At 30.8% G+C, this 15,614-nt stretch overlaps 1 protein-coding gene across 1 annotated transcript in view; it reads right to left on the bottom strand.

The window, feature by feature from the left end:
• Window positions 1–18: 18 nt before the first annotated feature.
• The window catches only part of LOC126881737 (uncharacterized), a 33,003-nt gene continuing 17,407 nt past the window's right edge, over window positions 19–15,614 (bottom strand). Inside the window, exon 2 of the mRNA XM_050646206.1 lies at window positions 19–105. Within this exon, the coding sequence (XP_050502163.1) occupies window positions 19–105 (87 nt within the window). The remainder of the gene's footprint in view (window positions 106–15,614) is intronic.

Consider the following 15,614-nt stretch of genomic DNA (forward strand, 5'->3'; position numbering starts at 1 on the left):
GTTTTTAAATACATTCATTTAACCCTTCACCGAACTGGACGTAGTCCGAAGCGAGGACACGAGGTCCGAGCAAGTAATACATATCGAAGGACTAAGTTTTTCAACCTAATGAAAATATTTGTATATAAATTAAATATTTTTAAAAGATTTTTAATTGAAAAACTTATTGGCCCATCTTCCTGGTGACACCTCCAGAGTGCCGGCTGCACTCTCTGATCTAGGTAAAAATTAAGAGAGTTTTGGTTTCGCACCGCAACTGAATGAATAAAAATGGTATACATTTTTATTTTTATATTAGCATTACTCCTATAGAGTAACTAGGTCCATTTTCCGTTGGAACTTTACCACGCTGCAGACGGGGGTTGTGAATTGCATAGTGTAGAATTCCTTCCCTTTAGTCTTCACTGCAGCATCCATTTGGCTTGCATATTGTAGAAGCCTTGGAGGTGTCACCAGAAAAATGGGCCAATAAGTTTTTCAATTAAAAATCTTTTAAAAATATTTTATTTACAAATATTTTCATTTAGTCGAGGAAATGAAGCATTTTGGCTCGCAATTTTTTCTTCCAGCATGGATTTACTTGAAATTTTCACAGTAGGTAGGGAATAGTCCATGGATCATTTTCTATATCATGCCGCTGTACGCTAAAACCTTGGGGGTGGTTGCCACCCCATCTCGGGGCGGGAATTTTTTATTACATTTTAACTATGTAAATCGATGTAAAAAGTGATTATAAGAAAAAAATATTTATTACATTTTCTGCGTAAAACTAATATTTTTTCGAGTTATTCGCGCTTGAAAGTAACATTTTTTCGATGAAAAAATCGACTTTTTTAAAGGGTTTTTTGAGAATATCTCGAAAAATATGCATTTAATCAAAAAAACTGTAGATATCAAAATTGTATCTTTTAGTAACACAAACCAAATTCTTTTTCTGTAATATCGCTAAGATCAATACAAACCGAGATACGGCATGTTAAAGTTAGCTTTTTTCGTCAAATGCATAATTTGAAATATTCAAAGTAAAATAACGGAAAAACTTTGCATTTTTCGAGGAAAACTTAAATAATCTGTTTTCAAGTATACAGTTAGGCTTTTCAAAAAAAAAATAAAAAGTTTCTAGTCTGAAAAGTAAGCGATTTATGATCAAAAAAATGTCGGTACCTGCTTTTCTCTATGAAAAAATGAGTGAAAACAACCCCCTAACTACCCACCTGATTAAAAATTGTTCTTCACCTTTCTGTAATTCCTTTTAAATTTGTATTATCAATACACTCAAGAAGTTTGACCTATTTAAAAGGCCTAATTCTAGAAAAATTGGAGTTTAAAGGAAAATTAATTTTTTGGAATTTTCCATTTTTCACCTTTTACTTCAAAATATCTCCGAAAATACTGGAGATACGAAAAAAATGATAGTTTACTAAATTGTAGCTTCTTTAATAACTAAAATTCTCTTGTACATAGATGTTCATTACAGTGAACATTTAGCGAGATATAGCTGTTTAAAACCTCTATTTACGAGCAAACACCCCCTTATTCGAGCCCTTTAAACCCACCCTAATTAAAAACTAAGGGATCTTACGGAATTTAGTTTACACAGTCTGATAACTCTTCAAAAATCCTACAAAGTCATTTTTGAGAAATCTTTTCACCGCCAAAAATGAAGGAGCTATGTTTATAAAACGATTTTTTTTTTCGAAAAATTCGGATAGTCCGCTTATGGATAATTTTCAATGTATGTATAATACCACAAAACCGGTTCGTATACTGGAAAATGACTAAAAAACTTATTGTATTTGTATTTGTACATATTTGTAAATTCGTATTTTTGTGTAAATAAATGTTTTTGTAATTCTTTATTTTTACTTTTTTTTTCTGTACAGTCCTATTAAAATATCTACTTATAAAAACTGTAATGTTATTAAGGGTGGTTTTTAAGGGTTGAAATATTATGATATTATATCCTAAAGTATAAAACAATCATTATTTAACCAATCAAAACAAAATTTTACCCATATTAAAGTATACAATGGTTTTATATAATTTTTGACAATAAGGGGTTGTTTACACCCCTAAAAATAATCAACGCCCTTAAGCATGATATAGAATATGAAGTACAGGGTGAGATGATCCTAATCCCAAATTTTTATGTAAATCGATGCAAGCCGAAATTATTCTTTTAGGATAAGTAGATTTTTTAAGTGGTTTTTAGGTGGTTTTAAGGGTTGAAATATTATGATAGTATATTTTAAAGCATAAAACATTCATTATATAACTAATAAGAACCAAATGTTGACAATATTAAAGTTTAAAATGTCATTTTATAATTTTTTACAACTAGGGGTAGTTTTCACCCTTACAAAACCAAAAGCGTACAACGGCTCAATATAGAAAATGAACTAGAGGGTGTAATGAGCCTAATCCCAAATTTTTTTACAAATCGATGCTGGACGAAAAAATTGCGAGGTTTTTCCATTTTTTCAGCTTCATTTCCTCGACTAATTAGGTTGAAAAACTTAGTCTTTTATTTAGCAGATGCCGCTACGCACCTACTACCTTCTCGTCAGTTGCAATGGGGGATCAATTTGTCGAAAGTTTTTACCTGGACCAGAGAAAGCAGCCTATGCAGTCTCTGATGAACCTCTAACAAGAGGTGAAATCGTCGATAAGAGTGCTGGATGCACTCTCTGATCTAAGTAAAAATTAAGACAGTTTTGGCTTCGCATTGCAACTGAATAAAAATGGTATACATTTTTATTTTTTAATATATATCGGTGATCAGTCCCAAGATCAAGTTCCCAAGCGGGAATAGAGCGCCAATGTATCAAAAATACTACTTTGGCAGTAGTATTTGTAGAGGGAAATGATAAGATGAAAGGAAGATATATAGTGAGATGAACTAATAACAGAAGTATGAATAGACAGATGCAAACTGAAGGGAGTTAGGCTAGCTAGATATGCAAGAGATCGAAAACTTGACACTCAAGGATGGATACGGCCAATTTGCATGCCTGTCAAAGGACAGTAGGTCAAAGTAGATAGTGATGACGACTAGAAAAGGTAATATGAAGATAGGAATAAATGCTCAGAAAATAGATAGAATAAATATAATAATATAATAAAAATAGAAGAATATAGGAGATAAATAAAATAGACTAAGTTAAAGGCGCCTGACCTGCCTGACCTGCCTTGATCGGGGTAGGATTTCGTGTGGAAGTCCTTGTACCCAGGACTCCCATATGATAAACACTTTGCTGATAGATACGCCAGTCAATGGGAGCAAGAATAGGATATTACCTCCGAATTCTATCCTACTGCATGGATTTTAATGAAATTTTGGGCCTAGCCTCTACTTATCTCCTAATTCAAAATCTACCCTATGCCGATGTGTGCTTTTATCTTGGGGGTGGTTCCCACCCCTTCTTAGGGGTGTAAAATTTTTTGGTTAAAATTACCACGGAATTCGCTAGAGAACCTAATTCTAAGCAAAAACTGTTCTATAATTTTTTTTGAAAACTCAATACTTTTTGAGATATTCGTGGTTGAAAATTGGTCATTTTCATTGAAACATTATACCTTTTCGAACGGTTTTTTGCGAATACCTTAAAAACTATGCATCTAACTAAAAAAACTATTTTTAACATTTTTGTAGGTTATAAAAAAACAAAGAGACACTTGCCTTTATAAATCTTCTAGTAATAATACAAAAAGAGATATGGTAGGTGAAAATAGTTTGTTTTTTGGTACATTCTGAAATTGGTCTATTCAATTTGAAATAACAGAGAAACGGTCGATTTTAAGTGTATAACGCTACTAATACCTTTTGTAGTTCTTGAAAAGACCTTTAAAATAAGCTATATTAAAGGTTCATTGCATTAAAACTAAGCGAGATATGCTGCAAACAAAATTGGTAACTAATGTATTTGAAGAAAAAATGAGAAGTAATTTTAAACCCCATCCACCAAAATGTAACTGCATTGTTTTCTTTCCATAATATCTTTTATTATAGTGTTATTTCTATGTTCAAAAACTTGGACGGGTTTAAAATGAATGGTTTTTGAGCAAAAAAGATCAAATTTTAGAGCGCATTTTTAAATTTTCTTAAAAATCTTTCTCCATGTAACTTGAAAATGATAGATACAGTAATGAAAAATAAAAAGGAAATTTTTATCTGAAAAAGCCCTACATTTTTGTGTGGTATCTTTTTTTCGCATTTCTTACCTTTTTCGAGTTACATGGAGGAAAAGGAAGATTTTTAAGGAAATTTAAAAATGCGCTCTATAATTTGATTTTATTTTTTTCAAAAACCACTCATTTTAATCCAGTCCAACTTTTTGAACATAGAAATAACACTATAATAAAAAGTATTGTAGAAGGAAATCGATGTATTTAAATTCTGATGGATGAGGGTTAAATATAATTCTCATTTCTTCTTAAAATGCATTAGTCATCAACTTTCTTGCAGAATATCTCGCTTAGTTTGAACGTAATCAACATTGAGTATTGCTCATTTTAAAGGTCTTTTCAAGCACTACAAAAGTTATTAGTATCATTATACATCTAAAATCGACAGTTTCTCTGTTATTTCAAGTTGAATACACAGATTTGAGCATGCAGCAAAAAAAGAAACTCTTCTTACCTACCATATCCTTCTTTGTATTTTAACTAGAAGATTTATGAAGGAACGAATCTCTTTGTTTTTTTATAACCTACAGAAACATTTAATGTAGTTTTTTGTTAGATGCATAGTTTTTAAGGTATTCGCAAAAATCCGTCAGAAAAGGTGTCATTTTTCAATGAAAATGGCCAATTTTCAACCACGAATAACTCAAAAAGTATTGAGTTTTCAAAAAATAATTATAGAATAGTTTTTGCTTAAAATTAGGTTCTCTAACCTTCTCCGTGACTATTTTAACCAAAATATTTTTCACCCCCGAGAAGGGGTGGGAACCACCCCCAAGATAAAAGCGCACATCGGCATAGGGTAGACTTTGTTTCTTGAGCTATTCCCTACTTACTGTGGAAATATCAAATAAATCGATGTAGTAGGATGGAATTCAGAGAGAAATACCCTCATTGACAACCCTAAGAGCGCTGTAGCACATCAGAGTGCTATCGAGGGGAAATGGATAGTCTAGATAATTGGGCAGGGTGTAGTGATCCCTGCTTACATGAGCTAATCCTCATTGCCCTAATGAATTATATCACCTGAATATCATTCTCAAGGGGTGAGCAAGTTTTTTAGGCTAGATTAAACACCATTGCTTGCTTGCTCATCATCAATGATGATCTCTTCATAGATTTCCGACAAACATACAACAGCAATAAATAAATCAGATATGGAATGCAATGGCAGAACTTTTAGTTCTATAAAACCTATCCAGTTCTTTACAATATGTGTGAATGGCTGTATAGGATTGGTAAGAAATTAGTGTTGCCCAAAATCGGTTTTGGTCTTGCAGTCTTGGTCTTGTTCTTGCGTTTTAGCAAGACCAAGACCAAGACCAAGACCGCCTTATTTTAGCAAGACCAAGACCAAGACTGACCGTGCAAGACTTGAGCAAGAACAAGACTAAGCCTGCGAGACTCTTGCGTCTTGCAGTTAGGATTGAGTGTTGTTTTATGGAATAATACAGGGTGTAACAAAAATACAGGTCATAAATTTAATCGCATATTCTGGGATCAAAAATAGTTCCACTGAACCTAACTTACCTTAGTACAAATGTGCACATAAAAAAAGTTACAGCCCTTTGAAGTTACAAAATGAAAATCGATTTTTTCCAATATATCGAAAATTATTGGAGATTTTTTATTGAAAATGAACATGTGGCATTCTTATGGCAGTAGTATCTTAAAAAAAATTATAGTGAAATTTTATGGGGGTAAACCCACCCCATAAAAATTTTATGGGGGTTTTGTTCCTTTCAACCCCCCAAACGTTTGTGTACGTTCCAATTTAATTATTATTGTAGTATTATTAGTTAAACACAATGCTTTAAAAACTTCTTTGCCTCTTAGTACTTTTTCGAAAAGTCAGTATTTATCGAGATATTTTGCATATTTGTCAAATCCACCACATATTTGTATATGGCTAAGTAAGATTATGGAGACTTGATAATAATAGGAAAATTTATTTATGATTTACATTTTTAGGTATATTTTGAACCATATTAAAAAAGAAGACACATCTCGATAAAAGGTGCCTTATCGAAAAAATACAAAGAAGCAAAAAAGTTTTAAAAACACTGTGTTTAACTAATGGTATCCCAGTAATAGTTTAATTGGAACGTACACAACCATTTGGGAGGTTTAAAGGAACAAAACCCCCATAAAATCTCTATGTAAACATATTAGAAAAGAAGCCGCAACTCGATAAAAACTGCCTTGTCGAAAAAATACTAAGAACCAAAAAAGTTTTAAAAATATTGAATTTAACTAATACTATCACAATAATAATTTAATTGGAACGTACACAAAAGTTTGGGTGGGTTTAAGGGAACAAAACCCCTATAACATTTTTATGGGGTGCACAAATGTCACTATAATTTTTCTTTAAGACATTCCTCCCATAAAAATGCCACATGTCCATTTTCAATAAAAAATCTCTAATAGTTTTCGATATATTGGAAAAAATCGATTTTTATTTTGTAACTTCAAAGAGCTGTAACTTTTTTATGTGCATATTAAATTTGTACTAAGGTACTAAGGTCGAACTATTTTTGGTCCCAGAATAGGTGATTTAATTTATGATCTGTATTTTTGTTACACCCTGTATATTAGTTCGGGTATATATTTACTATGACATGCAAAAAAATATGTAACAAAAATTTGGAAAATTGGATTTATCTGCATTATGAACAATACGATAAACATACATACCGAATTAAAATATTCATATAAGAACACTCTTATTTATTGGATACGTACTCAGAGGTCATAATAAATTATTATACAATGTAAAAATAAAATATTTCATTCTTTCCTAATACTCTGGGCTAATTAGCAAAATTCATGGAAAAGTTATTTACCAGCAATTTTATTGCTGGAATCGAATTATAAGATCCTATATATTAATAATATAGGTATGCAAAGTCCGCAGATAGTGTGCTACTTTTTTTATAAACAAAATGGCGCCGACAAATCGTATTTTTTTCAATTATTGCTCTATAACTTCGAAGATTTTAACTTTACAACCAAAACAGTTTAATAAAAATTCACCGCAATTAAATTCTGCATAGAGATATGTTCACGATTTGCTCCGACGAAAATTTTCCTCGGAAAATGCGGGTTTTCCTAACAAAAACTCTAATTTTCAAATAAAGTTTTAGGTAAGTAATTATTAATCAATAATTAAATAACTTAGTGACATTAAAGATTTTTTGGTGTAGATTGTAATTCCAGAAGCCGGTGAAAATTAAACGAATATTTTAGCAACAATTCAATTGTTAATTAACAAATTACGATCGCAATAATAAACAAAATAATCATGATACATTGATCAAACTTATAAAGATTATAAAGATGAGATGCTTATTTAATATTTTACCGACAAAATATAAATTTTTCTTTTTTTTGCATAATCTTTAAAATTGGAAAAAAAAATAGTTATAATACGCTAGTCTAATTAGTAAAGTACAAAGAAAAGTTATTTACCAGCAATTTTATTGCTGGAATCGAATTATAAGATCCTATATATTATTAATATAAGTATGCAAAGTATTTTTAGACCTATTTTTGAAGATACGTTTACTAATTCTTGTTACGTAGGCAAAACGCAGATGATTGAGCATTTCTCCATCTATTTTTATTCCTCTATTTTCCTATTTTAGCATTTTAAAGGCGTATTCGAGGACCGTTATAAATAATTTAGGTGAAAGAGTGTCGCCCTGTATCACACCTCGCTTGATATGAATTTCTCTGGAGGTATCATGTAGTTTTACACGCATTGTGGCGTTTTGGTATAATGTTTGTACTAACTTTGTAAACCAGTAGTCTATTCTACTATTGTTCAGAGTAGTTATAATGCTGTTTAATTCTACAGTCTCAATCATATAGAACTGGAAATTATAACTCTTTATATAGGCCAATCAAGTTAGGTTTTTACTAGACATAACGGAAAAGACGAGGTTTGACAGTTGAAATGTGTAGTATGAGATACTACAAAAAGACTACCATCTTGGGATTCAGCAATTTTTTAGTGGAACATTTTTTAAATAAACAATCAAAACGTCAAACTTAGTTTTTTTCTAATAACTTAAAAACTTGTTTATTTAGAAATTTGACGTCCACAGGTAACTTTTTCAGAAAAAAAAAGATACATCGAATGAGATACGCTAAATGAAAATCGGTTAATAAACAAAAAAATTATTGCAAAACGGATGACAAAATCACTGTTTTTGAATATTGTTAATAACAATTTTATTGTTTATTACAATATGTTTTAATATACCTAAAATTTACGGCATTATGGTGTTTGAATGTTGTGCAAAAAATGGTCCAGATCTGTTAAATAGTTTTCGCAAAATTGAATTTGTTTTTAAAATTTTTCGAAAAACGAGCTAATTTCTGAGGCTGGTCCAGTTAATATGGCTGAATGTATCTCAATAATCCAGTGCTCATTTCCTTTAAGCTTATAAACAATTACAATAATTTCGTAGAAATTAGATCAAATTAAATGGCAATAAAAAATACGAAAAGCTGGTTAAAATACACAACTTTTAAAAAAAATTTTAGGTCCTACGACCCTTGGGGTCTGAGATGGCCCCTTTTTTTGAAAAAATCACTGTTACGTTAATTAACAACACTAAGAGCTGAAATTAACCAATCTTTATAAGAAAAGTCAAAGTTTTTAATAAAGTTTTTAGCAAGAAAAAATGTTAAAAATTGTTTCAATAGAAGTGTTATAAACAAAGACTATTTTGCGTTCTGACTAAAGTAAAAAATGGCGGGCGTAGTCGACTGACTGAATAGTTGACTGAATAGTGGACGCGGTTGGCGACCGGCAGCAACTCCTAAAATTACGTTATACCGAGCACAAAAATCAACTTTAAGGTGAATGACAAATTTTCGTCATTCCTTATGTTTTCGAGGTCTCTGAATCCGAATATGGAGTTTATTTTTTTCTAGAATTAGTGTAACATGTTCAAAAATCAAATTTTATGCAAAAATGCGAAAAATCAATTTTGATGATTTTTCAATTTTAACTCACTGTATTTTTGGTCGCTGTAAATATTTCCTTTTGAAAATTTTACTGTGTTATCTTTGAAGGATTTAGATAACAATGAGATTTGTCCAAAATTATTAACCACGTTAAAAGAGAAGTTGTTAATTTTTAAACATTTTGTCATCAGATTTAGTTAGTTTCATGTTTACTTAAAAAAGTTGAGTGACAAACTTTTTAGTTTATAATTTTAACCAACATAGAAATAAAATATCGTTCATGCAGAAGTTTTCCAAAAAAATTTATTTTATAATATGCAATAGGAAAAATGTTATGTGACTTTATACACGAGCGGCACACCCCAAAAAAAGCTTATTTCTCGAGATACTGATACTAATTTTACTTTATATTTTTGATGGTGCTGAAAACGAAAATTAGGGTTGTTTTGAATTTTACGTGAGGGAACATTATCAAAATCGCAACTTTTCCCTAAAAATAAAAAAAAATCATGTTTTTTTTTGCGTTTAACTTGCTACAACTCTGTTCCATTGTAATATCTTTTTCTGAAATTTTTATAGTATATATTTCTCACCTTTCTAAAGACAATGGGACCTGCTTCAATGTTTCTGTCTTGCTATAAAGAAAGTCATAAATTGTATGAAGTAAAAGGTGCAGATTCTTGAATTGCAAAGTTTAATCGCAAAAGTTGAGTGACAAAAATTGAAATTTAGCTGTTTAATTAATTTTATGTTAAAATCTAGAGTACAGAGAACAAAATGTTTTATAGCAAAAAAGTGGTGTAACTTTTAATTTTAAGAAAAACGTGATTTCATTTTTTTTTTCGTTTTAGGGTAAAATTGCGATTTTGACAATGTTTCCCCATCTAAAATTCAAAATAAAACTCATTTTCGTTTTCAGCACCATCAAAAACATAAAGTAAGACCAAAATTAGCCATTCACCACACCGTGGTTGATATCTCGAGAAATGAGCGTTTTTTTTAAATAATGAAAAAATTGTTTAAACAATTTTCCGGCCGCGGTAGCTCTTGGTACCCTCTGGATTTGTTATAAGGAACTTTTTTTTGAGTAAGTTTGTGCAAAAAATACGAATCCGAATAATTTACCTAACGGGGTCGACGATACAGGACTACACACGGATTCAAAATAGAGAAAAAAAAATGGCCTATACCTACCGATCGGGTTCTACTGTACCAAGTTTACTATTTTTTTTATCTATGGTACCACATTAAAATAAAAACGTTTATCTTATTTTCATTGCAAAATTATCCAAAACAAAGCAGCTAATGGGATGTATAAACTTTTTTTGAAGTGGCCTTTTTATTGTTATTTTTTAAATTTATTTATTTAAAATATAATTTTACTAAATAAATGTGCAACATAATAATATTCATAAAATTCAAGTTTCTACCAAAATATATAAATATAATATTAAGCTTCAAATCCGGTATACTGTCAATGTTAAAAATGGGCTGCAATGGTCTAGCGCTAGCGAATGGTAGTCCGCGAATTTATTCTCATTCGGCTACGCCCATTATTTTTTTTTTACTTTAGTCGCAACGCAAAATATTCTTTGTTTATAACACTACTGTTTAAACAATTTTTAACATTTTTTCTTGCTAAAAACTTTGTTAAAAACTTTGACTTTTCTTATAAAAGATTGGTTAATTTCAAATCTTAGTGTTGTTAATTAACGTAACAGTGATTTTTTGAAAAACAAGGGCTATCTCAGACCCCAAGGGTCGTAGGCCCTAAAATTTTTTTTAGGAGTTGTGTATTTTAACCAGCTTTCTGTATTTTTTATTGCCATTTAATTTGATCTAATTTCTACGAAATTATTGTAATTGTTTATAAGCTTAAAAACTGCTATTTATTAACAAATAATTTTGTGTACGTATATGTAATTTTTTTTACTTTTTTTTCATAGGCTATTAGTATACATCTTAACGAAGGAAATGAGCACCGGATTATTGAGATACATTCAGCCATATTAACTGGACCAGCCTCAGAACTTAGCTCGTTTTTCAAAAAAATTTATAAACAAATTCTATTTTGCGAAAACTATTTAACAGATTTGGACCATTTTTTGCACACCATTCAGATACCATAATGCCCTCAAGTTTAGGTATATTTAAACATATTTTAATAAACAATAAAATTGTTATTAACAATATTCAAAAACAGTGATTTTGTCGTCCGTTTTGCAATAACTTTTTTGTTTATTAACCGATTTTCATTTAGCTATCTCATTCGATGTATCTTTTTGTTCTAAAAAAGTTACCTGTGGACGTCAAATCTCTGAATAAACAATTTTTTAAGTTATGAGCACAAAACTGAGTTTGACGTTTTGATTGTTTATTTAAAAATTGATCCAATAAAAAATTGAAGAATCCCAAGATGGTAGCCTTTTTGTAATATCTCATATTACACATTTCAACTGTCAAACCTCGTCTTTTCAATTATGTTGAAAAACGGCTTATTTTTTACTAACTTGATTGATCTAATAATAAAATTGCAAATTTAGGAAAAACATCATTATATCATGGATAAAGGGACACGCAGGCATTAGAGGTAACGAAATAGTAGACAGGCTAGCCAAATCCGCCCTAGAAATAGGCGAAGAATTTCCCATGAACTTACTACCGATTTCGGATATTGATGTTATTAGTAGACGACACCAAAAAGAAAATTAGCAAAGGTATTATCGAAACACGAGAACTGGTAGTAATTACAAACAAATGCAGCCTCAAATTCCCATTCAAAGATGGTTTCATTCTGTATCAAATCGCCATTTCATAAGGAGTTATAAATAGATTGAGATGTAATCATGCTCTTACCCCCCCTTCATATGTACAGTTTGGGTCTCACCGAGTCACCTAACTGTGAGTGTGGAAAAGAAGGTGATCTACTACATATTCTCCTCGAATGTTCACATCAATCAGTAAATATAAACAAATTTTATGATAATCTTAATATATTAAAAATTCCACTTCCCGTCTACCTGAACAATTTGATATTTTCTGAAGATATTAATACATTAAAAACAATTTACGAACATATCAAAAACTGTAAATATAGATTGTAGCAATAAAATTTACCCTGTATTTAAGAAATTTTGTTAAAACAAAACAGGCATGTTTATTAAAACAAGACAAACATGTTTGTTTTGTTGTTATTTTTATTTAAACCCTGTAGATTTAAGTAATTATTGTATATTATAATTGAAAAAATAAAACAACAAAAAAAAAGAGAAAAGAAAAAAATATATAAGAAGATGTAAACCTCCGAGATGTTGAATCGGGTTTATGTCTTAGCGTAGTAAAAAAAACAATTAATAAAAAATAATAGTAAAAAAAAAACAATTAATAAAAAATAATAATAAAAAAAATAATAAAAAAAAACAAATCAACAATACAAAAAAAATAAAAATTAAAAAAAAATGTTACAACCAAAACAGTGTATTATTTAGATCATAATTCTGTACGTTAGAATTGAAAGGGCGGAAGTCACTTTCAGTTTGTTTTGCAGTAGATCAAAATTAGTGCTCTTAATTTGTACACCATAATTTTAAATGCCTTTAAAATTATCAAATTATGTTGCAGCTTTATGATTTAAAGGAAAGTGGTAAAACATGCTTTATATTTTATTTTACAGTAACATAATCGGCGTTAAGTTGTTTTGTATTGAAATTATAAATAGTTTAGGACAACAGCCTTTTTTGTTCTGTGGTACTATATCAATAAAAAAACAGGACAGCCGCCCTTTTGGTATCATTTTATTAGGAAAAGAACGTTATAATCAGAACTTAGTATTACAAAAATTATATAAAACTTAAATTAAAAAGCATTTAATCATCTTCGGAACATAAAGAATTATTTTTGTTAACGACAACTTTATTTTTTGTTGTTCTTAAAGATTTATAGTAGGAATGGTAAATAGAAGGTACCCATTCTAGCAATTCCATTAGGTGGTTATATTTTGAACTATCAATTGGAATTGAATTTTCATTATTTATTTGCTCCAATGTCTTTGGTAGGAGACCATCGAGAGAACTTCTCATTTTCCTTTTAAAATTGACAAATTTTCCTGGGAAAATGTTATTTTATAAAACATAATGCCAGGGTGGTCTCTTTCGACTTTCAAGTGCCCAATTTTAGAGGATAGAAAGGGTTCATTGTCTGCGTTCCGTTTCCGATTCACAAACGGGCTTGTCGATTCTTTGCCCATTTTTTCAAAGTTAAAAAGTCACTTGTTTTCATCTCATAAACAATAAGTCGTTTTAACGAACTGCAGGTCCTTATAAACTGGGCCCATTCATGAGGTACAGTAATATTTATAGTAGGCAGTATTTTCTTCTTCCTTTCAATTAGTGCATGTATTGTATCTGCTTCGTTGTGTGTATGCCCCTTGAGTAAATATTTATGATGAATTCTAACTACTGAGGTGTTATGGACCCACATATACATACAAAATAAAAAAGAATTCGGTTTTGGTCAGAGCAGTTGTCTGACCAAAATGTTACCTCTTCTGTTGTAGAAGGTAAATTTTTTAACCACATTATTACAGCGGAAGCTATCTCGTTGCCACCCCTTTTTGCAATAGACTCGTCCCACATGAAGCATGAACCTTCGGCAGTACTATCATTATAGACGGTAAAATTAAATGTCCATAACTGCTTTAAATAAAACGATTTTCCATTAGTTAACATAGGTGTAGGGAGGCATTTTTGCAAATCCATCATTGCTACGACTTCCTTTAAATTTTGCTTGCATCTTATCTTATCCTGCCTTTTTAACTTGTATCTGTTATCTCCGTCATTCAAATGATCTGCTTTTTTCTTTAAAATATTCTTCAACATTAGGATCTTCCTCTTTTCGCTTATTTTCAAAACTGTCACAGGTGTCACATGTATCAATGTTAGGGGGCTTAAAATGAAAATTGAACTCAGTAGAACCATCTTCTTTGCTCTTGATTCAGACATTTTTGGTTATTTATTATCACATTAATCTCGATTATAAAGAAAAAGTTACTTTTATCTATAAACCATGCAAAGACATTAGCTTATAACATAAATTTTTACACAGCTGACAGGCGGTTGTCCATAGAGATTGGACTGCCGTCTTTTTAACTATCAGTGTGCCATGCAAAAAAGACCGGTGTACCACATAGGGCTTTTTGCAACAAATTTCACAGTGGACACCCGACTTGCAATTTTAGTAATATTGCCTGTACAACCACGTATTAACCACCATTCGAAAGATAACACCTTTAAATGTATTATTGGCTGCATATCTCCATTTACTGTAAAAATGGACTACCGCCCTTTCAATTCTAACGTACAGAATTGTAATATGTTAGTTTGTATTTAGAGTTAGAAATACAGAAAAAATTCCTCTGATTGAAAAAACAAATTTGTTTGTTTAAAAAAACAAAATGTCTGGTTAATTGGCTCGGCCAAGGCCATCAAATTCACAAAAAAAAATTCCACAGTGTCGAAGGCCTTGTGAAAGTCTACGAAGATAAGTACCAGTGATATGTTATATGACAACAGGTAGCCAAAACGCGTTCCAAGATTGCGGCTGTAATTTTGATTATTTTTTCGAGATATTTGGCACACGTATTCGTAATATAATAAAGAATGGCGGTACAGAGCCCAATTTGAAAAATATATTAATATGTGGAAATTACTCTGTAATTAAATACAATTTTAAAAAACGAGCCTGTACCGCCATTAAGAAGAACAAAAAAATACATTTTTTTCAAATTAACTTCTTTATCCGATGCCTAGATTTTGTGTCATTTTGGAACTACTAATGAAATAAAAAATTTTAGTAATGTAATAAAAGGATGTAGTAAAAGGATGCTACTGTTTCCTCTTAAGGTTTTTACTCTTTGTAGGTGATCGTTTGTTCCGAATTTTGAGCGGAAGCCAGCTTGTTCTCGTAGCTGGTAGAAATTAAACTTTTATTCTAGTGTTGTCGTAATTCTTTGGGTAAACATTTTATAGATGTGATTCAATAAGCTGATTGGTCTATAGTTTTCTAGGTGTGCTTTGTCGTCTCCTTTCTTGTGTAGTGCTAGTATAGCTTAGTTATAGTGTAGTATAGCTTCTACAACACTATTAAATTCAAGAGCCTAACACGAATATCAAAAATCAGGATATATAAAACAGTGATCAGATCGGCGCTCACGTATGTGTGTGAGACATGGACGCTGACAAAGCAGTGGAAAGAAAACTCAGATTCTGATGTGTTAAGAGAACATCATCAGAACGAAATTCGGACACTATCACGACCCGAACACTAACCAATGCCGAATGAGAACAAATGCCGAGGTCAAATAAATGTATAGAGCTAGCGATGTAGTTCAAGAGATTAAATCCCAACGTCTAAAGTTAACTGTCCACTTGAGACAAAATCTCGAGAGAATATCTCGG

The sequence above is a fragment of the Diabrotica virgifera genome, chromosome 3 (assembly GCF_917563875.1).
Source record: "Diabrotica virgifera virgifera chromosome 3, PGI_DIABVI_V3a".
In the NCBI taxonomy this organism is placed as follows: domain Eukaryota; kingdom Metazoa; phylum Arthropoda; class Insecta; order Coleoptera; family Chrysomelidae; genus Diabrotica; species Diabrotica virgifera.